The sequence below is a fragment of the Micromys minutus genome (genome assembly GCF_963924665.1).
Source record: "Micromys minutus genome assembly, chromosome: X".
NCBI classification, from domain to species: domain Eukaryota; kingdom Metazoa; phylum Chordata; class Mammalia; order Rodentia; family Muridae; genus Micromys; species Micromys minutus.
Window position 1 is genome coordinate 27,297,320 of NC_137970.1, and position 26,102 is coordinate 27,323,421.

Consider the following 26,102-nt stretch of genomic DNA (forward strand, 5'->3'; position numbering starts at 1 on the left):
AGAGGAACACTTCTCCACTGTTGGTGGGGTTGCAAGCTAATACAACCACTCTGGAAATCAGTCTGGCGATACCTCAGAAAATTGGATATAGTACTACCTGAAGACCCAGCTATTCCACTGCTGGGCATATACCCCAGAGACACTTTAATACACAACAAAGATATATGCACCACAATGTTCATAGCGGCTCTATTTATAATAGCCAAAAGCTGGAAGGAACCCAGATGTCCTTCAGAAGATGAATGGATACAAAAATTGTGGTACATATACACAATGGAATACTACTCAGCCACCAGAAACAATGACTTAACCAAATTCTTAAGAAAATGGCTGCATCCTGAGTGAGATAACCCAGTCATAAAAGAACAGACATAATATGCAGTCACTGATAGTGGGATGCTAACCCCAGAGGCTTGCACTCCCCCAGAAACAACTCACAGACTGTATGAAGTCCAAGAAATAAAGAAAACAAAACAAAAAAAATATTTACAAAACAAGAAAACTTTAACTATTTCCATGTTACACTTTATTTTACATGTACTTTATGCTCATTGTAACTATTAAGTTTTCAAGGCATACTATCAAACCTTGAAAAAAAAAATCAAGTACTAACTAAAAAATATATTCATATAGTTTTATGTAAAAATTTTGTTAAAATCTGAAAAATAAGTACTGACAAAAATGTATAATTTTAAGCAAAAAAATGTTTAAAATCTGTACATTTATCTTTGTTTTGTAAAATAAAGTTGTTTAAAAAAAGCTAATTTTTTAAAAAAAGAGAAAAAAAGATAGCTATCTTATAAACTCTAAGCTATTCATACATTAAACTATATGGTGACAGGATTATTATATAAGAATATGCAATGAACTTGTCAATAAGAGAGATGGCTCAATGGTTAAGAGCATCGACTACTCTCCCAGAGGTTCTGAGTTCAAGTCCCAGCAACCACATGATGGCTCACAACCCAGCAACCTGGAAGAAGAAGCAGGAGTTCAAGGCCAGTCTGCGCTTCATAAGACTATCCCAAAACCAACCAAGACAAACAATAAATCGCTGCCAGATGGAATAGTAATGGCAGAGCCAAAAGTTTCCATTTAAAGGATCTTCTTTAAGAAATGTTAGCCAAATCTTAAAAAACAACTCTGAAACATTTACAACTATGAATTAGGCTAGGCATGTGGCTCAGCAACAGAGTACACTTGCCAGCACGTACAAATCCTTGAGTTCTGGCTCCAAGACTGAAAAAAAGAAAAAAAAAAGTGGAGGAAATATTCAGCAAATGAAAAGAAAAATCATATATAAATAAAAATACTCTGAGAATTAAAATTATTCCTTTAAGAATCCAAGCCACTGGGTTTAAGTACAGCAAAGTCAATGGCTCCAAAAATCTTCAAAGAATGCAGAGAAATAGTCTAACAACAGATTTAGATACATCCACATGAAAACATACACATACAAAATTCTAATCAAGTGATGTTTTAAAGTAGGCCCTACGGCCACCTCCAGGCCAGAAATTATTAATGATCACATGAAAAGGTCAGGCGTTAGCTCAGTCAGTGAAGGACTTGCCACAAAAGCATGAAAAACTCAGTTCAAACCCACATAAAACCAGAAGCTGTAGTATGCTGGTCTTTAATCCCACAATCCTATTTCTTATTCATGTATAAAGACTGAAAGAGTCTGGAAAGAATTAGGAAGTGATTTTCTAGAAATCCTATCTATGTTAAAAAAATATTTTTACATACATAATTCCTTTCACGTACCTGTCAGCCATAGCTTTCCACTTGAAAAGCAAATTAGTTGAACAATCATTGATGGGCAGGTTCAGTCTCTCTTGAAAATATTTAACCACACCTTGCTCCTCCAAAAGGAGAGGTACTCGGTAGATGGAAGAAACATCATGGATGCAGATGACCTGATCAATGATAATAAAACATCTTCTTTAATACACTACTGGAATAAGAAATTAAGAGACTGTTTATAATGAATTAAACCAATGGGAAGGCCTGGTGGGATGGAGTGGGGAGGGTTGGGGAAAACATCCTCTTGGAGATGGGGAGGAGGAGGAGAATGAGATAAGGAACTATGGGAGGGTAGACCAAAAGACTGTAAGAAAAGATTAAAGATATATTTTTTTTAATTTAAAATTCTAAAAAAAAAAAAAAAAAAAAAACCAAAAAGCAAGAAAGCTACACTTTGGGGTGCAGGCTTAATTCCTGCTTCATAGAAAGCTGAGGCAAGAAGACCATAAAAAATACTAAGCCAGCCTCAGGTATACAGCAAGACACAATTTTAGAAAAGAAAGGAAGGTTAGGAGTGGGGAAACATAAGTGTTGGTGTTCAGTTTTAACTGTCAGCTTTCTACAACCTACAGTCTACAGTTGCCTAGGGAGAGTCTCAGCTAGATCAAATTGGCCTTTGAGCAGGTCTATTGGGTTTTTTTTTTTTTTTTTTAAGACAAGCTCTCACTATACAGCCCTGACTGGCTTAGAAATCACTATGGAGACAAGGGCTAACCCCAAATTCACCGAGATCCACCTGCATCTGCCTATTGAGTGCTGAAATTAAAGACATGTGCCACCACATCTGGCTTGTAAATTTTCCCCCAGGGGAGCACAAGAATGCATCTCCCTCACTACCACAAATTATTCAGTTGAGTTTCTCTGAATTTGGGAAAAATCACAGGGGTCAGCACACCCCAAGTGCAATGGGTAAGCCTCGTCCTGGGAAAACTACATTCATGAACATGGTATCTCCCCTGCCAGGTAAGTATTTGGAATTTCTTAATTTCATTAACTGGCACAGGAAGACCCAGCCTAAGACTGGGTAGCACCCTTCTCTGTGTTTGGATACAAGACCATAGAAAAGAGAAAGAGCAGTAGGTACAAATGTATTACTTGATTTCTCTCTGTTCTTGAGTATGGATGTGATGTGACTAACTGCTTCAAATCCTTCTGCTTTAACCTCCCCAAAATGACTGACTATAATGTAACCTGGAACCATAATTTTAAAGCCCCCTTTTCCCTAAGCTGTCTTTGGCACAGAGTATTTATCACAGGAACCGAGAGGAAACTAGGGCAGCTAGATATACAGCTCAGTTGGCAGAGTGCTTGCCTAGCATACATGAAGACCTTGGGTTTGACTCCCAGCACCATATAAAATCCAGCATGAAAACCAATCAGTGGTGGTGCACATCTTCAATCCCTGGAAGCAGAGGCAGGCAAATATCTGTGAGTTCAAGGCCAGCCTGGTTTATAGAGAGAGTTGTAAGACAGCCATGGCTACACAGAGAAACCCTGTTTTTAAAAACAAACAAAAAAAGAACAATAAAAAACAAACTGAGAGCTGACAAGATGGCTCAGCTGGTAAAGGCACTTGCCCCAAGCCTGACAACACAAGTTCCATCCCTGGGATCCACATGGTAGAGGGAGAGAACTGACCCCCCCAGAAGTATGTTCTGACCTCCCCACCCAGGAAATACACTTACACACATAATAAACAGATGCCACACAAGGTTTTTCTTTCTTTAAATAAAGAAAGGATATGGGCTAGAGAAATGGCTTGGCACCTAAAAGTATTAGTTGCTCTTTCAGAGGATCCAGGTTTGGTTCTCAGCACCTAAGAGGTAGCTCACAATTATCACTACAATGGTTTGAATAAGAAAAGCCCTCAGAGTCTTGATATATTTAAATACTTAATTACCAGGAAATGTAACTGTGTGAAAGGATTAGAAGGATTAGAAGACGTGGCTTTGTTGGAGTAGATGGAGCCTTGTTAGAGGAAGTGTGTCACTGGCAGCAGGATTTAAGGTTTCAAAAGCCCATGCCATGTCCTAGTGTCTCTGTCTGTCTGTCTCTCTGATTCATATTCATATTCATATTCATATTCTCATTCTCTCTCTCTCTCTCTCTCTCTCTCTCTCTCTCTCTCTCTCTCTCTCCCCCTATGGATCAGGGTATAGCTCTCAGCTACTGCTAACAGACTAACTAAACCTCTAAAACTGAAAGCAGGCTCCGAATTAAATCTTTTATCTTATTAGAATTCCCTTGGTCTTAATACCTCTTTACAGCAATAGAACAGTGAATAAAGCATTAACACTAGTTTCAGGGGATCTGACTACCTCTTCTGACCTCTGTAGGCACCATATATCCATGCAAAACACTCACACACATAAAATAAATCTAAAAAAAGAAAGGAAGGAGGAAGGGAAGAAGGAGGGGCAGGCAGACAGGCTGGCTGGGCAGTGGTGCTGCACTTGAGCAGACAGATCATTGAATTCATGGTCACCCTCATCTATAGAGCAAGTTCCAGGATAGTCAGGGATACACAGAGAAACCCTGTCTCAAAATACCTGCCTTCCCCAAAAAAAATAGCAATGTAAGAAGAAAAAAAACCCAGTAACCTAAACAAGAGTCAGAATTAGCACAAAATTACTTTAATTATAAAACTCTGAATTCATTATTATACCCTGAGAGAATGATATGATGGTATAATAAAATATATAGACATATATATCAGTTCCATTGACATATTCAACCAAAGGGACCAAAAACATTCAAGGAACTACAAATCTATACTGAACATATCAATACACTTTTCCCTAGACCATACCAAATAACTGTTTATATAATTTTGACACTGTACTGGGTATAGGTCATAAAGATACATACAGTAATCACAAGAATGTCACAGCTTATATATAAGTACTACCATGTTTTGTATTTTGCATTTCTTGAGAGAAAGAAACAGAGAGATAGAGACAGAAAGCATGTGTATATGGAGATCAGAGAACAACTTGTGGAGTTGATTTTTTTTCCTTCCACTATTATCTGTCATGAGAATGGGAACTCAGGTTGTGAAGCTTAGCAGCAAGCACCCCAGCCCTGCACCATTTTCTTTTAGGGACTTGAGCACTGAAGCATCTGATATTCCTGTGGAGTCCTAGAACCACCAATGCCTTACAATTCATGTGACAGGATGGTACCTGGTCTTAGTCCACAGCTCCTGGAAATGTAAATGTCTGAATACTCAGGTTGGAAGTCCTACTTAGAACAGATGGCCAGAGCCTAGATTATGGTAATTTCTGGAGCAACGAAATCAGCTAGGCCACTTAGATGATCAGAAAACATAGCTTGAGAGCTGGAGAGATGATGTAGAGGTTAAGAGCACTTCCTGCTCTTCCAGAGGTCTTGTGTTCAATTCCCAGCAACTACCACATGGTGGCTTACACCCAGTGCCCTCTTCTGGCCTGCAGGCATACACGTAAGCAGAACACTGTATGCATAATAAATAAACTTTTTAGAAAAGGAAAGTAATGAAAATTTAAAAAAAAAAAAGAAAACACGGTTTGAATGTCAGCATATTTGTGTGGTTTAAGATGTGTTAAGCTGTAGCAGGTACAAAAGAGAAATAAATGAAAGCAGTAAGTATTCCAGAAAAAAAAAAGACAAAAAAATGCCAAAGGTAGCACAGAGTTCTCTCACTACAAGTTTCACTGAGCTCACCCTGAGCTTCAAGTGGTGACACATGGGATGTAGGAGAATTAGGAATTTAAAATTCAGCCTGGACTATATGAGACCTGTGGCTCAGTGAGTAAAGACTTGCTACATATCCTAACAACCTGATTTTGATCTCTAGAACCAACATAAAGGTAGGAGGAAATGGATTCCATCCACAAAGTTGTCCTCTCATCTCCACACATAAATCATGGCAGAACACGTCACACACACACACACACACACACACACACACACACACACACACACACGGGAGAGGGGTGAGGGAGAGAGGGGGCAAGAGAGAGAGACAGAGAGAGGGGACAAGAGAGGGAAACAGAGAGGGAAAGATTTTAATCTAAAGAGCAGAGAGAGAGAGAGAGAGAGAGAGAGAGAGAGAGAGAGAGATTTTAATCTGAAGAGCACCAAGCACCAACCTGTTCAGGGTTCACATGACAAAACATAGAAATCTTCTCCTTCACCGCCATCTCAATGGGTGTTGAACTTCGGCAGACAATCTGTAAAAGCCAGTTATGTGTGGATCAGAAAATGGGAGAAGGCCTGATCACATTCATTGTTAGACACTATACACTATTTTTTTTCTACAATGCACTTGTTCACTGTGGTCATTCCTCTGTACCATTTGATATCGGTCCGTCCACTAGCATAAGTATGTCTCAACCGAAATCTACCAGAAATAGTTTAAAATATCACAATGTCTTTAATGAACGGGTTTGTTCGTTTTATGTATATGAGTATACTGTAGGTGTCTTCAGACACACCAGAAGAGGGCATCAGATCCCATTACAGATGGTTGTGAGCCACCATGTGGTTGCTGGGAATTGAACTCAGGACCTCTGGAAGAGCAGCCAGTGCTCTTAACCTCTGAGCCATCTCTCCAGCCCCTCTAATGAACAGTTAAAGCTTGAAAGAGCTGTCTCATTAAATAGAAGAGGTGGATGGGAGTTGACAAACTTTCACTAAAGGCCTAGACAGGAAACATTTTAGCTTTCCAGGCAAGGCACTGAGGGTCCTAATTGTCTGTGCCAAAACAACTACAGACTATATGTAAATGAATCAATGAGTAACTGTGTGTCCATAAATTCTTTTGTTTGGTTTGGTTTTTTTAAGACAGGGTTTCTCCATGTAGCCCTGGCTGTCCCAGAACTGGCTCTGTAGACCCGGCTGGCCTCAAACTCACAGAAACTGAAACCCACCTACCTCTGCCTCCTGATCACTGAGATTAAAGGCATGCACCAACAGTGCTGGCAATAAATTCTTATTTATGATAATAGGCAGCTGCTTTATGAAGCCCTATTCACCTCCCCCTGACAAGCTGATGACTGTAACTGGATTACCTGTTATAGGAACACAGCACTGCTTCTCAGACTAAAACTCAGAGCAAAGATAGCCAGTCCTTGAAGGGTCACAGGGAAATCCCAAGGTGCCACATTCACTCTGAAGGAATCGGGAACCTTATAAATGACAGGGCATTGTATATAGCCTGCTACCAATAGAGCCAAGTTAAGGATAAAGAATCGTTTCTGGCTGCCAGATACAAAAAACAGTTTACTGTCATAGAAACCTTTGAGAGGGACAAATGACTCAGATGTGTAGTTAAAGATTAAGGTGCTAGGAATATAGTTCAAAAAGCAAAACTCATGCAAGGTTCTGGGCTCCATCCCCAGAACCAAAACCAAAAGAGTACATAAGCCATTGTTAGTGGGGGTTTTAGCTTGTGACATGGAGGCCCTTAACGACAAACTTACCACCACTGTGTTTAACTCACCAGATCCGGAGACAAGCCCAACCCTCTCAACGCACGGACACTGTTTTGCGTGGGCTTGGTTTTTTGTTCTCCAGTAGCACTGGGCTAAAAAGAAATGAATCCCCATCAGGACCACTGGACATCTAGTTCATGGCTCTTGGGTTTCAAATGTAGGTCCCATACAATATTAGAGGAACACTGATCAAAGTTACCACCCATGTAGTTATCTGGAAAAACCCACCTGTGGCACAAGGCTGACATGAATATTATAGAAATTCTCTCTCTTTGCTTTAAACTGGAATTGTCGGAATGCTTCCACAAATGCCATCCCTTCAATGTCTCCAATGGTGCCTCCCAGCTAAGGGTGAGAAACAAAAACAAGACACAAATCACCAAACATCTCCCGCAGCACACAAATCTATGGAATTTTCTTGTTTTTTTTAAGTTAAGTAATTTTGTTTATTTGTTTTGCAACAGGGTCTGACTATACAGTCCTAGATGACCTGGAACTCCCTATATAGAGCCAGGTGGTCTCTGAAGTCACAGAGATCTGCCTACTTCTGTCTCAGAAGTTCTGGGATTCAGGCATGTACCACGACAACCAACTAAAGTAAGTAATTAACGACTTTTTGAGAGAGTTTCACACTGTAGCCCAGGGTAGCCTGGACTTCTACATAGGCCAAACTGGTCTTGAATATGTAACATGGGCTGCCTCACATGGCTTAGAAATAATTTTGTTTTGGTTTGATAAGGTTTCTATGTGTAGACCTGGCTGTACTGGAACTCACTGCTCTGTAAACCAGGCTAGCCTCGAACTCAGATCTTCCTGCCTTTGCCTCCTGAGTGCTGTAATTAAAGGTATGCACCACCATCCCCAGCATTAGAAATAATTTTAATAAACTGAGGATAAAAACTGAAGTTTAATATTTTTACATATATATTTATATATAAGAAATCTATAAATGCTTAAAATCATTAAATTATACACTTAAAGTGAATAAAATTTTATGACATTAAGTTAAACTTCAATAAAACTATTAATAAAACAGCCTGGACTGGTGAGATATCTCTCTAATCCCACCACTGAGAAGACTGAGGCAGAAGTGTCACAAGTTCTAGACATAGGTATCGTGACAAAGAGAAGCTGAGGCAGGATTGCCTTGTGTTTGAGGCCTATCTTGACTTCATTGTGAGTTCCACACCAGCTTGGGTTACAGTGAGACTGAGTCTCAAAAGAAGAAAAAGAGGCTGAAGAGATGGAAAGATAAAAAGCGCTGGCTGTTCTTCCAGAGAACCTGGGTTCAACTCATAGCACCTACATGGCTGTTCACAACAGCATGTTAACTCCAGTCACAGGGGTTGCCCTCTTCTGGCTTCTACAGGTACTGCATATGCACGGTACAGACATACAGGCAGGAAAACCACACACACACTCACACACACACACACACACACACACACACACACACACACACAATTTTAAAACTAAAATAAATTTTAAAAATTGAAAAAGGAGAGTATTAGGACCTAGGGAAAATATTAAGGCCTGGGTAAAATGTTAAGGCCTAGGTAACAGTTACTTGGCCAGCCTATCATTATAAGAAAACTTTCTCATATGTTTCTGCTGTTATTAGGAAACTTTCTAATTCCAAGATTGATTACATATTCTGTTCTGTTCTGTGCCCTTGGAAACCAATAATGATAGAAGTCAATAGAACTGCTTTGTATAGTTACCCCCCCCACACACACAAAAAAAAAAAAGTTTGGACCCAAACCAACTACCCAACAGCACTTCTGCACCTATGTATAAGCTTTTATGGTATTTGCCGTTATAAGCTGCCCTTAGGCTCCAAAGTAAGAGAGACACCTGTACCAATATAAGAAACTATTTGGAATAAGACTCCCATTTTGAATAATGGTCAAGTAGAGTTTAAGTTCCCAAGACCTTGTGGGAACTGGCATCCTGCTGACATTCTGGTTGGCAAGTTTAGACATGAATGTAGACAACTCCCATCTTTGTAGACAAGTTTGAACGTGAATATTAGACAAATATTAGACAAAATTTCCTGACACAGTTGAAAACCCCAACCAATGGGAGGAGGATAAATGTACAACAAAGACATGTTCCTAAGAAAATCCTCTGTCCCTAAATCCTGACTGGTTAAATAACTTGGCACAGATCTTTGTGGTTTGGGGGCTTTAAAACACTGTAGGATCTTAACTCAAGATCAAAGTTCAGTTCCTGTCTTGGTCAGTGCTTCTATTCCTGCTCAAAACATCATGACCAAGAAGCAAATTGGGGAGGAAAGTGTTTATTCAGCTTGCACTTCCATATCACTGTTCATCACCAGAGAGGGTCAGGACTGGAACTCAAGCAGGTCAGGAAGTAGGAGCTGATGCAGAGGCCATGGAGGGATGTTACTTACTGACTTGCTTCCCCTGGCTTGCTCAGTCTGCTTTATTATAGAACCCAGGTCTACCAGTCCAGGGATGGCACCATCCACAATGGTCTGGGCCCTCCCCACCTTGATCACTAGTTGAGAAAATGCCTTACAGCTGGATCTCATGGAGGCATTTCCTCAACTGAGGCTCCTTTCTCTGGGATAACTCCAGCTGTGTCAAGTTGATACATAAAGCCAGCCAGTACAGTTCCTAAATCCAGACCATGGCCCTGATCAACCCATCCTGGAGCTTATGCTCAATAAACTATCCCTGTCTGTCTGAGATCAGTGTTTGTGTGGTTTGTGAGGCAATTCCTGGACCCCCAACAGAGAGGCTCAGGGACACTAAACTCATAAGCAAGTAGAAAGCTCCAAGGGCTGGCAAGGTGTCTCAGTGGGTAAAGGCACTTGCCACCAAGCCTGATGACTCAATGTTGAATCCCCGAGACCTAAAAGAACTGACTCCCACAACTTTGCCTCTGACTTATATAGGCATGCCTTGGCATACACACTGTGAGACATGTATGCACACACACACACACACACACACACACACACATACACACACACACACACACACAATAACTAAATATAGAATAGAAAGTTCACTATAAATAAAATGAATGCAATAAAGAAAAAATTATCCAAAACATAGCCTACAGGGGAAAAAAAAGCTACGAAAAAACATTTCTACCAGTGGTTCTAGTTAGAACTCAAATCCTGCATTAAGGAAGACTGATGGTCACTTGTTTCTGCTTGGGTAGTTGGATTGATTGAGAAAAAAATGAGCATTTTCAAATTCTCTTTCCATCTTCCTCTCTACATACAAATACAAACACAAACCTACATGTATTTAAATAACTTTCTAATATTAAATCATGCTGATTATTATTATTAAAACATTTCTAATACATTAGTACCAGAACGAATGTTCCTGGTGGTGTCATCATTCAATGTCAACAATGTGTTTCCAATAAGGTTATTAAAAGCATTTCACTTTTAGATTGATATAAATTCATCTTTACCAACTCAAGGTTAAAAATTAGATCAAAAGCCTAAAGGCACAACCAACAAAACCATCCAGAACTTCCAGGGACTCAAACACCAACCATTGAGTACACACTGAGAGACCCATGGCTCCAGTTGCATAAGTAGCAGAGGATAGCATTGTCTGGCATCAATGGGAGAAGAGTGTGTTTTCCAGTGTAGGGGAATGCTAAGGCACTGAGGTGGAGAGGGTGATTGGGAGAGGGAGAACCTTTATGGAAACAAGTGGATGGGCAGGGGGCATAGGGGTGGAGGGAAAGGTGATAACATTTGATATGTAAATACAGAGAATATCCAATAAAAATTTAATTAAAAAAAAAACCTGAAGGCAATCCCAGAGAGATTAAAATGACTTTGCCTGCATTTGACCATCTACTACAGGATCAAGACTACAGGCAACATAGTGGGAAGAACTAGATACACAGCAGCCAGAATTAATGGAACACACTGTAATGCCAGCACTCAGAAGGCAGAGGCAAAAGCCAGCCAACTACATTGTAGGGGAAAAATACTCATAAAAAGCTTAGGTTTTTTTTTAAGACAAGGTCTTATGTAGCCCTGACTGGCCTGTAATTTACAATATAGCCAAAGATGACCTTGAATTTCTGTAAAAAACAAAGCTAGGTATGATGCTTTACACTTCAAACCCCCCACCTTGGGAAGAGACAGATGGATCAAGAGTTCAAGGTCATCTCAGCTACACAGCAAGTGTAAGGACAGCCTGGGCTACATGAGAATTCAAATTAACAAAAGAAATCATATGGAATCAGAAAGGTAGCATGGTATAACTTCTCACTAACTCTAAGATAACAGAATAAAAAATTATTGAAACAGAAGCAACTTTGAAAGAAAAATACTCTGAGGTAGAAGCAGTTTGGGGGCAGGCTAGACCAAGATCCTGCGTTTAAAAACAAAAAGAAAGAAAGGAAGCAGGGAAGAAGTGAATGAGGAAGGGATGAGGAGAAGGAGGAAGAGGAGAAACTGAACCAGCATCGACAGCAGGAAGAGGAGGAAGGAGGCTTGGTGTCACACATCTGTAATCTCAGTAGTGCTTAGGAGGCTGAATGAGGCTGAAAAGTTGCTGTAAACTCAAGCCAACATGGATTACATACTAAATTCAAGGTTATCTTGAAATGCAGGGAGAAACACTTTCCTAATAAATACAGACAGGGACAGTGGTTCACTCAGTAATGGCATTGCCAGGTAAGCATGAGGACTTGGGTTTGGACTCACAGCAGTGTGTGTCTGTAGCCCCTGCATTCAGACAAGAAGGTGCTGAGTGGAGACAGGCAAATCCCTGGAGCTTGCTGGCCAGACAGTCTAAGCAAATCAACAAACTACAGGCTCTTTGAGAACCTGTCTCAAACAAGAATGTGGTGAGCAACTGAGAAAGATAACCAATGTAGGGCCCTGGCTTCCACGGGTATTCAAATACATACACACACACACACACACACACACACACACACACACACGAATTAGTAAACTTAAAGGCTATCACCTTTAATCTTAGTGCTCAAGATAGAGGCTAGTGAGGCAGGTGGAGTTAGTTCTGTGAGTTCAAAGCTAGCATACCAGTACAGGCCAGCCATGGCTGCATAACATGTTCCCATCTGTAAAAAGTCTGCACTTAAACCAAACCTTATGGGAACATGCTAGAGGATTTTGTCCTTTGTGTTTTGGTGGTGCTAGAGACATAGCCCATGGTCTCACATATGCTAAGCAAGTGCTCTACTACTGAGCTACATAACCCTTGCCCTCTTCTGTTTTTGTTTGTTTGTGGGTTTGGGGGATCTGACAGTCTAACTCTAGCTAAGATTGGACTGAAGCTTGATATAGCACAGGTTAGCTTCAAACTCCTTCCCTAGCCTCTGGAATGTTAGATTATAGGCTCCCAAACCCAGCTTCCTCTTGTGGTTTTCAATGGGGATCCTATAGAAGTCACTAGAGAAAGAGGCAAGTTGTTCACGACTTCAAATGTTATCCACTCCTTCCCTCGTGTGGTCTATTGTGGCACTGTAGCCTCTCACCCACTTGAAGTTCCTTTTGCCTCTAGGTCAGCATTATCCCAGGCTGTGAAAGCCTTGAAATAGTCCCTTCTTACCATAAGTTTGTGTTGATTAAATTTACAATTTGAAAGTAGATAACGCGTAAGTTTTAATAACGTACATTATAATGTGTTGTTTCAATTGTTCTACTTTGTTGTTATTCTCAAACCTTTATTATACCCAATTTCTCCCATCCAAGTACTAACCAGGCCCGACCCTGCTTAGCTTCCGAGATCAGATGAGATGGGGCGCGTTCAGGATGGCATGGCCGTAGACTATACCCAATTTCTAAATTAAACTATTATGCAATCTGAAATGGTAGCATAGTCCTGTAATTCTAGCGCCTGGGAAGCTGGCATGAGGACTGCTGTGAGTTATAGGCAAGCCTAGGCTACATAATAAATGAATCCCAGGCTAGTCTGGACTATAGTATGAAACTTGGTCACAAAAAAAAAAAAAAAAAATCAAACCCAGGGGCTAGAGATGCTCAGTGGTTAAGAGCACTGACTGCTCTTCCAGAGGTCCTGAGTTCAATTCCCAGTAACCACATGGTGGCTCACAACCATCTGCAATGGGATCTGATGCCCTCTTCTGGTGTGTCTGAAGCTACAATGTACTCACACACATAAAATAAGTAAATAAATCTTTTAGAAAAATCAAACCCAAATAAAAGAAAAAAACTTGATCATAGGTATGATGATTTGTATATGCTTGGCCCGGGGAGTGGCACTATTAGAAAGTGTGGCCTTGTTGGAGTGGGTGTGTCACTGTGGGTGTGAGCTTAATACCCTAGCCCTAGCTGCCTGGAAGTCAGTATTCTGCTAACAGCCATCAGATGAAGATGTTCCCACCTTGATGACAATGGACTGAACCTCTGAAACTGTAAGCCAGCCTCAATGAAATGTTGTCCTTTATAAGAGTTGCCTTGGTCACAACAGTACAACCCTAAGACAATCAGTATTTATTATCAAGACATATACTTTAGTGTTTGGTACTATATATGGTTTTGCAGAGACTGGGGAGGGGGTAGAAGGTTAACTGCAAGAGAGGACTCCATGATGCAGCTTTCATGACATTATCGTCCGTAACTAGGTGGGAATTTATAGGAAATGGGAAAAAATGAGCTTTGATATTAGCCAGTGTTTTCTAAAAGAGATTTATTTATTTATGTATATGAGTACTTAATAAGTATGTACACTTGAATACCAGAAGAGGGCTATCCTGAAACTCTCTACATAGACTAGGCTGGCCACCAACTTACAGAGATCTACCAGCCTGCCTCCTGAGTGCTGGGATTGAAGGTGTGTGTCACTATGCCAGGCTTCATTTTTTTTTCTCACCTGTGATTTCTAAGCAGAACCAGTAAATTCATTGATTCACAAAATAATAACAATAGTAACCAAAAACTTAGAGAAGGAAGTAAGAATGCAGTTCCGTTGGTATAGTCTGAAGGCCTGACTTCGGTCCCTAGTACCACATAAAACTGGATATGGTAATGAATGCCTGAATTCCCAGCATCTGGACAGTAGAGGCAGGGGGCTCAGAAATTTGGCTACAAAGAGGAATTTGGGGCCAAGGGTATACGTCATTTTTTAAGGGGAGCCCTGGTGCTAAGAAAATAACTCGGTGGTAACTACTTGCTATACAATCCCTGACAACCTGAGTTCAGCTCCCCAGAGCCCACATGAAAATCAGACACAGAAACACACATAACTCTAAAATGACCTAACAGGACATGGGGGCTGGAGACAGAAGGATCACCAGAAGCTCACAGGCCAGCTAGCCAGGAACACAGAGCAGCGAGCAAGAGAGACCCCGTCTCAAATGTGGTGAAGGTATTAACTTAGGAACAACACTCAAAGTTGTCCTCTGACCTCTACATGAGCAGGGGACACAGACACACAGAGGGATGCATGCACAAACACACACTTGGATACACATACACACTTTTATTTTATTCTTAAGAGGAAGCACTTCCTTGGTATAAACCAGGAAAGAAGAAAGGCCTAGGTAGAAGACAGTTTGCACAAGACACTACATTATACAGACATAAAGGGATGGAAGAAAGGTGAAGGCAGTCAGTCAATGAGTAGCGACTTCAATGGTGCTTTCTCAAAATGGCGGCTAAAATGGCGGCTATCACCTCCCACCTCCACCTTTCCCACCCTAAGAACTTTGCAAATATTTTTCCAACACAAGGAATTAAAATACACTCTAGGATGGGGATGCAACTCATTTGGCAGCATACATGCCTAGCACACATGAACCCCTGAATTCAATCCCCTACACAGCATAAACTAGGTAGAGTGCACATTTCTGTAATCTTAGCACTTGGCAGAAGGATCAGGAGTTCAAAGTCTTTATTGGCTATATATCAAACTGAAGGCCAGCCTGGGCTATATAAAACCTTGTTGTCAAATAAATAATATACTCCATTAGTATAAACAATGGGTCTATAGGCCCCTCAAGGACAAAAACTATCCATTTCTGGTTCGAGCCCCAAAACTGACTTCATTACTTATGTGCCTCAGGAAAATGTGGTTGTCTCTTTAATAACTAACTTGGGACCGTCTCTGTTGTTCCCTGCTGGAACCCCACCTCCCAGCTTAGTTTACAAAACCCAGGAGAGGAGAGTGAATGAACACTGGATGCTTAGGGACCCAGAAGGATAGTAGCTTATGAAGAAAGTGCCCATACTTGCCTCGATAACACATATCTGGGGATCTTCCTTATTGCCATCCACAGACACCTTGGCTTGATTCATAACCCACTCCTGGATAGCATCAGTAATATGGGGGACAACTGCAGAAAGAAGGAACAAACAACACAGCAAGTTACTTCATGTTCATAAGAAACGAAGCATTTGCACCAGCCAAGTAATGTGAAAGCCGCCAGGCAAATTAGACCAGCTAGAGCTCTTACACCATTGTCTCCATCTCTGGAACCAGTATGGACTGAGGAACCTAAGGCTAGTCATCTCCACGGGTCTCTGCTCTTGAAGCAGTCCAGATGCAGAGAACAAGAAACAGAAAGCAGAAGTGCTATCTTTGGTGAAGACGAGAAAACATTAGACTGGAGAGATGACCCAGCAATTAGTACTTCCCGCTTTCCAGAGAACCTGAGTTCAATTCCTAGCACCCACATCTCAAGGCTCATAATTACCTCTTACTCTAGCTCCATTAGGCAGATGTTAGAATCCACGGCAGAAGATGCGCAGCAGCTGTACAGGCCTGGAGCCTAAGAACTGGGAGTACCAGCAATCCGTGGAAAGGCCCACTCACCAGTGCTCCAGCATGGGGACATCAAAATCCAGCTAAATATTGTTTTAGTTTTCTATGGCTTCTGTAATTATCATAAAATCAACTTTTATCTTGGTGGGGTTTTTTTTTTTGAAACTTGCTACGTAAATTGGGCTGTACTTGAACTCATAGCAATCATTCTGCATCTTTCTGTATCACCGTGCCCAGCCCAGAATATCATGAATTTAATTGTTTTTTTAAATTAATTTATGTGTATATTTGTTTGGCTTCATGTACGTCTATGTACCACATGATGCCTGGTGCCTTTGGAAGCTAGAAAAGGACACTAGATGTCCTGGAACTGGAGAGCTACATGGTTGTTAGCCACCCAAATGGGTGCTGAGAACCAAAGTATGATCTTCTTCAGCAAAAACAAGTGCTCTTAACCCGTGAGCATCCTCGCCAGCCCTTGTTGGTTTTCTTTTTTGAGGCAAGGACTCATATATACCTGCTCTTCCTGTTTCTACCTCTCAAAGGCGGGGATTACAAGTGTGCATGCAATTCATGAACTTAATAATTGAAACAATAGTAATTACTGCTGAGATGGCTCAGTGGGTAAGGATGATTGCCAACAAGCTTAGAGACCAGACTTCAATTTCTAGACCCCCCACATGATGGAAGAGAACTACTTCCTGCAGTTGTCCTCTGACTTCGATATACGCACTACGGCATGCAAGCAGCCGCAAAGATATACACACATATACATACAAAATAAAGGTAAATGTAATAAAATAATAACAATTCCAGGTATGACCTAGCACCCAGGATCCTGAGGTAAAATGACTGCCTTGAGATTAATGCCACCATGGGCTCCAAAGTAAATTTCAGGCCAATCCAGTCATCCGTGTGTGTGTGTGTGTGTGTGTGTGTGTGTGTGTGTGTGTTTGTGTATCAGAGCAACACAGTGAGACAGTCTCAAAATCAACAAAAAATAAATAAAAGCAGGACCTGGGAAAATAGCTCAGTTAGTAGAGTTCTTGCCTAGCCTGCATGAACACTTACTTTGATCCATAATACTGCATAAACGGGTGCAGTGATAAATGTCTATAATCCCAACACTTAAAATGTTTCCCGAGTGATGCTCAGTACACAGGGTCCATAATGTTGGAAAGTGAATACCTTGAACAGTTTTCCCCAGGTAATCACCACGTCTCTCTTTGTTGATCACATGCTGATATATCTTCCCAGTAGTGATGTTATTGTCTTTATAAAGATTAATGTCCAAGAATCTTTCATAATTTCCAAGGTCCAAATCAACTTCTCCGCCATCATTTAAAACAAATACTTCACCTACAATCAAAAGGCAGTGTAGAAATTAAAACTTACTCCCAACAGATGAGTTTCCAGTCAGACAAGGTAACTTACAGCTGTAATCCCAGCACTTAGAAAATGAGGCACAAAGACTGCAAGTTCAAGGCCTTCCTGAGCTACAGAGAGAGTTCAAGTCCAACATGGACCATGTTTAGAGACCTTATCTTAAGAAGAGAAAAGCAAGGCTTGGGATGCAACTCCGTGGTAAAATGCTTCCTTAGCTTTTGTGAGATCCCAGGCTCAATCCCTAGAACTGCAAAAGAAATAAAATACCCAGAAAGTCCCCAACAAAGTAGGACTGCTCAAATGGCCAAAGTCCAAAGTCACAATGCATGGAAATTTATCCCACAGCATGAAATAGCATGAACTTCTCAAACAAAAACACAATCTAGGGCTGGAGAGATGACTCAGTTGTTAAGAACGCATACTCAGGGCTAGAGGCTCCAGAGGTTAAGAGCTCTGACTGCTCTTCCAGAGGTCCTGAGTTCAAATCCCAGCAACCACATGGTGGCTCACAACCATCTGTAATGGGATCTGATGCCCTCTTCTAGTGTGTCTGAAGACAGCGACAATGTACACACACACACACACACACATATACACACATATTCACAAACATGCATGCATGCACGTACGTGTGTTTTAAAGAAAAAGGAGTACATGCATACTCTTACAGAGGACCTAATATGGCTCCAAGCAACAGGAGGTTCAAAACTACCTGTAACTTCAGTTCCAGGGCATCCGATGCCTCCTTCTGGACTCAAGACACCCACACTCACACAGGTATTATCCACAAATGTATACACAAGGGTTTTTTTAAAAATCTTTTAAAAATACAAGCTATCACTTCTAGGAACTCCATGTGGACAGACTTGTACAGAGTTCTCCAGCATGGCCTTGTTAGCAGGCCACAAGAAGTCAAGTCTGGTGCTGAATGCGCTGGAGGACCTTCCTTTTCAGAAGGATCTAACACAAGTCCAATGGTGCACACACAAAAAAAAAAGCAAACGAAGGAAGAAAAACTTAACACTGCAGTAAATTTTCCGAGCCTTCAACACTCTGAAAGCCACATCTATGACTACTTTGCCCAGTTTGGTGCTATTTGCAGGGTAAGGTTGTCCAGAAGTAAGCACACTGGACAACGCAGAGGCTGTGCCTTTGTGGAGTTTGAGTCTGAGAATGCTGCCAAGATAGGAGCAATGGCTCACTACCTTTTGGTGGAAGACTTCTATCATGTAAAGTTATGCCACCAGAAAAAGTCCATAAAGAACTTTTTAAATAGTGGGATGTTCCATTTTATCAGCTACCATTTCGGGCAGTGAAACAATATAATCTAACCTGATTCAAAAACAGGGATGGGGATTTCAAACGACATTCCTGACACTCCTGAGGATTCTGAGGTTAACCAGATTTTGCCTACCCTAAGAGAAAAGCTTTCAGGCGTACCTAGGTGAAAGGAGATGAAAAGAGGGATTTGCAGAAACTTTGGTAAGAAGCATAAGAGGTCTAAGAAGAAGTCTGTGGACAGCCAGGGTCCCACAGTAGTTGGCACACCAACATTTTTGGAGCGATGAAAATCACAGATGACAGAAATCAGTGATGATAAAGATAATGAAATTGGTTTCAAACTGCCTGTGCCCACAGTGAAAGAAGAGGGGCAAAAGACGCCAACATCTGCAAGCCCTGGGTGGGGGAAAAAAGACCACGAAAAAGGAAGAGCAAACAGTGATCCTGCCAGCGTTCTGTGTGCATACATTCCAGGCAGATGTGAGTTTGTTATAAACGCCAACTACTGTGCTTTACTAGGTTCGGTGACACCCAAGTACTGAGGACAGAGTTGCAGTAAGAATATGTTTGTCCTTGCCAGTGAGGAAAGCCATCCGGAACTTGGCCACTTTGCCCTTTCCTGTCCTGAGTTTCTATTCAGGTTTCATAGCTCCCTTATTTTACTATCCTGTATGAAATTCAGGCCTAATTACCACCAGCAGTCTTTGTGACCCCCCCCACACACACACCTGTGCTGTTTGACTGACTGTGGGTGGTTGTGTACACAAAACCCAAAAGGATATGTCAGGTTTCAAGCTCAGGCATCTGAAACCGGAAGTTACATCCAGAGATCGAGACGGGAGTCCACGTGGCAAGACATTTGCATGTGCATCCAGGTGCTGAGGGGGTGTCCAAAATGACTCGGTCTGTCACCCATAGTTAACTGCAGCTGAACTAGTGTGTCGGCTTCACCAATCAGTTTCAGCAGCTGTATTCAAGACTCAAACAGGGACCAAAGGTTTCCACAATTTCTTTGCATCCAAGAGAACCTTATAACTTTGTAGCTTTTCTTATAATCTGTAGCTTTTCTATGCTTTTTGCACTGCTAATTCAGGTTTGGTGACTATACCTATCAATCACCTACCCCCCCCCCCAAAAAAATGCAAGCTACCACAACCTAATAAGTTATTTACAAACAAAAGAAAATTCTAACAAGATACTCTTTTTTCTTGTTTTATTCTCAAACTACACCTCGGCACAAACATACAGAATCTTCAATTTTCAAGTGTTTTGGGGGAAAAAAAAGTAGCCATAAATTTGTGAAGACTTTTACATTTTTAGAACTTGGCAGATTTCAGAGTTGTAGACAAGAATCAACCTCAAAAACTCTAGCAAAGACAGGCACAGTGATGTATGCCTATGATCCTAACCCTTGGGAAGTGAAGGGAGGAAGGTCCCTGAAAGTTTGAAGCCAGACTGGCATAAGCAGTTTCAGGACATCCAGGGCTATATAGTGAGACCATGCTTCGAAACACACGTTACAGGGCTGGAGAAATGCCTCACAGAATAAAGCACTTGTTGCTCTTGCAAAGGGCCAGGGTTCTACTCCCAGCACCCACTGTCTCTAACTACAGTTCCAGAGGATCTGAGTCCCTTTTTTGGACTCCTTGGGTACTAATCACACATTTGGTGCACATACATACATGTAGGGAATACTGACATACAGAATAAAATAAATCTTAAGACCAGGAGTGGTGGTACTTTACCTTAAATTTCAGATGTGAGTTCAAGGCCAGCTTGATCTACCCAATGAGTTCCTGACCAGACAGGTCTACACAGTGAGATCCCATCTAAATATATATATATATATATATATATATATATATATATATGGATGTATATATGGATGTACATATCTATAAATTACATATATAAATATATACATATGTTTATATATTAAATATATAAATAAATAAATTTTCTTAAATAAATTATGTGGGCTGGGGCAGTAGCTCACCTTGAAGATTTGGATTAGATCTCTGCACTGAAAAAACTGTGTGTGTATGGAGTGGTGTATGTGTACACGTGGGCACATTATGTATCAAAAGCTTGGAAAACACCCGAATTTTTCAAACTGGAAATAGACACCTACCAATTTACTTTTAGAAATTAACTCTTAGGCCTAGATTATCATAATCTAGGCCTAAGCGTTAAATTTTGCTTTTATTTAAAAACAAAGCAAAGAAAAAACAGTCTAACTATAAGATTCCACTAACTTCAAAATTAAAATGAAAGTTTAGAATGCTCTTTGGGGGTGGTAGTACTAGCCTATAACTCTGGGTACTGGGAAGACCGGGCTCCAAGAGCTGCTTGAGTCCAGTAGTTGGAAGCAAACAACTCATCTCCAAGAGGGAGAAAAATGTAAAATGAATGTGTGGTTTTAATGCTACAAAACAGGATGATAGATACCCTAAGAGTTAAGGATCAAGAACCAGGGACACAAAGGGACAATTATATGGAGTTGATTGTCTTCTTCCATCTTTTGGTGGGGTCTGAGGATCACTAGGGTCACTAGGCTTGTCCTTTTGGGTAGCAAGCAACTTTACCAACTGAGTCATCCGACCAGCCCCACAAAGGGGATTTTTGTTCTGTGATCTATCAGGGCTGGTTACACAAAAGGTTCATGTAGATAAAATTCACCCTCATAGCCACACACTTAACATTTATGTACTTCTCTGGTGGCGTGTAAGGAAAAAAAAAGGTTTGAGGGCCTGCAAGATGGCTCAGCAAGGAGGGGTGCTTGCTGCTAAACCTGACAACATGAATTCAGCCTGAGCCCCACATGGTAGTAAGGGAACTAACTACGCTATGTTGTTCTCTGACTGCCACATACTTTCCATGTGTGTGCACACAAGTAAATAAAATACAAGCAAAAAATTTTAAAGTGAATGCTTTTTTTTTTGGTGTGTGTGATGTAGGTATGTGTTTCCTGTCAATATTGGACGTGTAAACACAAAAGTGTGCATGTATATGCATGCCCGTTCATGTGGAGGCCAGAGAGGTCTTGTTCAATTGCTCTGAACCTGAATTAGTCTCCTGATGAAACTGAAAATCGTCCATTCTGTTAGGCTGCTTAGCCAATGAGTTCCAGGGATCCATCTGTCTCTGCTTCATGAGTACTTAAGTTTCAGATGCTTAACACCCCGATTGGCTTTTACCTGAGTGTTGGGGGGTGCAAACTCACTTCTCTATGATGATATAATTACATTACAGATTAGAGACATCCAGCCCATGTTTTTTCTTTATATTTGTTTTGTCCTTGTTCTTTTGAGATCAGATCCCAAGTAGCCCAGGCTTGCCTTGAAGTTTTAGTTGCTAAAAGCAAGGTCTCATGTAGCCCAAACCTGCCTCTGACTACACAGCTGACTAAAGCTGGCCTTGATTCTGCCCTGAAGTCCCATTTCTCCTGTCTCATCTCTCAAGTTCTGGGATTATAGGCATGTGCTACCAAGCGCGGTATTAATGACCTTTTAAAATAACTAATTTATACATATCAAAATGCCTGCCTATGGTGACTCAACCCTATAATACCAGACTCAGGAAATTGAAATGGATTAATGTGAATCCAAGGCCAGCCTGGGCTACAGAATTCTAGGTTAGCTTGGGCTACAGTATGAATAAAGAAAACTGTCAGGACCAGGGAGATAGCTCAGTGTATGAAGCACTTGCCACACAAGTCTAAGGACATAGCTCTGATCTCCAGCATCCATGTGAATGCAGGTGGACACAGCACCCTGCCAGTGATTCTAGCATTCTAACCCTCAGCACTCTGAGACAGAGACTGGAGCTCTCCGGAGGAAGCTGGCTAACTACACTAGCTAAATCAGCAAGCTCTGGGTTCAAATGAGAGCCCACCTCAAAGTATAAGGTGGAAATGATCAAGGGAAACACCTGAAATCAACCTCTGTCTTCAGTATTCATTCATGCTCTCTCTCTCCTCTCTCCTCTCTCTCTCTCTCTCTCTCTCCCTCCCTCCCTCCTTCCCTCCCTCCCTCCCTCCCTCCCTCCCTCTCTCTCTCTCTCTCTCTCTCTCTCCCTCCCTCCCTCCCTCCCTCCCTCCCTCTCTCTCTCTCTCTCTCTCTCTCTCTCTCTCTGTGTGTGTGTCATTCACACACACTCTCTCTCTCACACACACAAACACTCATGCATGCATACCCTTCCTACGAGACACCAAAAATAAAGTCAATATTTATAACAGTTATTCCAGCAGTGGGAAAAGTTAAGAGGAATGTATTGCCTTTATGATAATAAATTAACCCTAATCCATAGAAAACGGTCTATTTCCGAAGAACTGACTATGTGGTATGCCATCAGTGATCTGAAAAATGGATCAATGGCCATAAGAACTTTCTAAGGTATGATCCAGCAAGTCTACTTCTGGAAGCCTATCCTAGAGAAGTTACCCAAAACTCAAGGCAAGGGGCTAGAGAGACAGTCCAGCAGTTCAGTGTATCTGATGCTCTTGCAGAGTCCCAGAGTTAAGATCCCAGAGTACCCATAGCTACATCCACCTGTAACTCCACCCAGCTCCACAGAACCTCTCTCTCCCAGCCTCTGTAGGCACCTGCAAACACACAGCATATCCAGACACCTATGCACAGAAAATAAAAACGTGAGCACACCCATAGAGAAGAAATTCTTGCAAGTTCTGTGTATTTGGTTTAGCAAATTAAAGTTTAACGCTTTAAAAGGGAAAAAGTCCTTTTCATACCATGTTCATAAGGTGAGAAAGTTCCAGCATCGATGTTAATGTAGGGGTCAATTTTGATGGCAGTTACTCGGAGTCCACATGACTTGAGAATCGTCCCAATGCTGCTGGCGATGATCCCTTTACCAATGCCTGAGATGACCCCACCAGTAACCAGGATATACTTCATTGGTGGGCAGATGGGTGACTGCCAATACCCAGATGCAATCTGAGAAACAACCAAATTAAGAATTAGAGTTGATGGGCTAGAGAGATGCCTCAGTGGTTAAGAGCACTGACTGCTCTTCCAGAGGTCCTGAGTTCAAATCCCACAACCATATGGTGGCTCACAACCATCTGTAATGAGATCTGATACCCTTTTCTGGTGTGTCTGAAGACAGCTACAGTGTACGTAAATGTAATAAATAAATAAATAAATCTTTTTTAAAAAAGCATTAGAGTTGAAAAATATTGAACAAAATAGCCAACGCCTATAATCCTGCCTTAAGAGACTGAAGCAAGAAGACAGTTCTGAGTTCAAACCCAGCCCAGGCTACATAATTAGATCCAAACCAGACTGTGCTACAGAGTAGGACCCAGTCTCAAAAAATAAAATAAAAACAACAATATAAAGTTAGCTAATACGGCGGCGGCACACTCCCAGAGTACCAGTACTCAGGATGCAAAGACAGGTAGGTCTCAAGGGCAGCCAGGTCAACAAAACAAGTTCCAGACAAGTTGTGTCTACACAGTAAGACCCTGCCTCAAACAAAAAAAGAAGACACACACACACACACACACACATACACACACACACACACACACACACAGAGGGGGAGGGGAGAGGGAGGGAGGGAGACAGAGAGGAAGGAAGGGAGAGGGGAGGGAGAGAGAAAAAATGTAATGGATACAATTTACTTGTGAGCTATATGTCACAGCTTTGTACTAAGCCTTGGGGGGAGGGGCACATTAAAACACATCTCTGTTCTAACTTGCCACACGTGCGTTCCCACTCCACTGTGCAGGCCTACACCAACAGAAACACCAAGAGATACCTTTCTAATGATGCTCATTTTAAAAGTAATGTAAATCAGACACAAAAGAGTACTTACTGGATAAGCCCGATTTATGACGTTAGTGAAGAGCAAAACTAAGCCAAGCCGATGATCATCAAAACAGTGCAAGGGGGCGGGGTAGAGAAATGGACTGACTAGAAAAAGAGCACCAAGGACCTCAGTGGGCTGATGGAAACCGGTCTAAATCTGGTCAAACCCCACAGACCTGATGTGAAATGGAACATTTCATGAGCATAAAGTACACATCAATTGTTTTGAAAACGTCATCCGCCTCCCCCAGGCGGTAGAGCTAAGTACGCTGAGGCCAGCTAAAAGGGTTGTTGTTTAACCTGTATGCTGGTGCAGAAAACCTACTCAAAAACCGATACATCCCCTCGGACCTCACCCCACACTGCTTTGGTTTCACTTCCGCCAACGCCATCTCGGGGCTCCACAAAGCAAAGAAAAATAGAGCTTGAGGCGCGGAATCCAGCGCAGAGAGGCACACCCCAGAGACGCGCCAATTTGGACACCGGGTCACTAGCTACCTCCAGGAGTCAGGCTCCAACACAGCATTGGGCACGAGTGGGCGTCGTCCCCACCCCACCCCCACCCGGTCTCCAAGGCCCGCTGGATCGCCTAGGTTTTTCACCGTGTATGAGATGGGTTGGGCGTGGACACCAGCGGGAAGGGGACAAAAGTGCCCAGGCCCTTATTGCGGTTGCGAGTAAGGCCGAAATGGCACGGGGGGACACATGGCGATCTGAGCACGGAGGCCCAGGGGGTGTTACCTGTGCGGTGGCGAGGGCACCCTGGAAGGTAGCTCACGCAGCTCCACCCAGTGGCCAGCCAGGCCTGGCGCTCACCTGTCCTACGGGCGCAGGGATTGCATCTAGGACTCTCTTGTCACCACTCGATCCTGCCTGCCCCCAGGGACTGAGGAGCCCTTCTCACCCACCTTCCCCTCTGCGTCCCGCAGCCGGCCCAGCTGTCTCACGCTGGTTGTGAAATTGAGAGTGCTGCAGCCTTGAGGTCCAGCGATAGTACAAAACAAGCGCCTAAAAAAAAGTGTTTCCTACAGCACAGGCAGCTCCCATCACCCTCTGCTCTAGACGCCCTTGGCCCCAGGCCACAGTATGGGCCTGCCCCTCCCTCCCTCCTCCTCCCCCCCTTCCCCCCTCCCTCCTCCCCTCCCTCTGGTGGTTAGCTAGCTTCAGGCCAGCCTCTGAAGGCTCCAGGGCCTGCTCGGAACCTGGACAAACCAAGCCCCTTGCTCTAATTCTCCCGCCAACTTCACTCACCACAAACGTTTGACCCGCAACCGTGCCCCAGGGGCCCGCCACAGCAAAAGGTGGGAAAGGAGGAAACCAAAGCAGAATGAGCTCACCACCCATCTACAAGTCCATTGGTAAATGAACTCTACATGTCCATTGGTAAATGAACTTCCTTAGCTCAAAGTTAGGAAGACAGGAGGAGCAGAGTTCTAAGTAGGAGAGAAGGCTACCAAAAAGACTTTGGGGAAGTGTTTAAAGAGTAAATGTGTCAAAGGACACTGGGGGAGGGGGGACAACTGAAAAAGAAGAGATCTAACTGGACACGGATTTGAAGGGAGCTGAAGTTTTAG

The 26,102-nt window shown here is 42.2% G+C and overlaps 1 protein-coding gene across 2 annotated transcripts in view; it reads right to left on the reverse strand.

Annotated features, from left to right (window-relative positions):
* The window catches only part of CTPS2 (CTP synthase 2), a 114,404-nt gene extending 88,829 nt beyond the window's left edge, over nucleotides 1-25,575 (reverse strand). Inside the window, exons 1-8 of one of the 2 annotated variants that reach the window (XM_080910970.1) lie at nucleotides 25,437-25,575; nucleotides 23,448-23,652; nucleotides 17,219-17,389; nucleotides 15,502-15,602; nucleotides 7,506-7,622; nucleotides 7,286-7,369; nucleotides 5,934-6,014; nucleotides 1,765-1,916 (exon numbers count right to left, since the gene is read on the reverse strand). In XM_080910970.1, coding sequence (XP_080767096.1) covers nucleotides 1,765-1,916; nucleotides 5,934-6,014; nucleotides 7,286-7,369; nucleotides 7,506-7,622; nucleotides 15,502-15,602; nucleotides 17,219-17,389; nucleotides 23,448-23,613 — 872 coding nt within the window. In that variant the 5' untranslated portion in view covers nucleotides 23,614-23,652; nucleotides 25,437-25,575. Of the gene's footprint in view, nucleotides 1-1,764; nucleotides 1,917-5,933; nucleotides 6,015-7,285; nucleotides 7,370-7,505; nucleotides 7,623-15,501; nucleotides 15,603-17,218; nucleotides 17,390-23,447; nucleotides 23,653-25,344 lie in introns of both variants that reach the window. The other variant, XM_080910971.1, reaches the window with a different exon arrangement.
* Nucleotides 25,576-26,102: the final 527 nt, after the last annotated feature.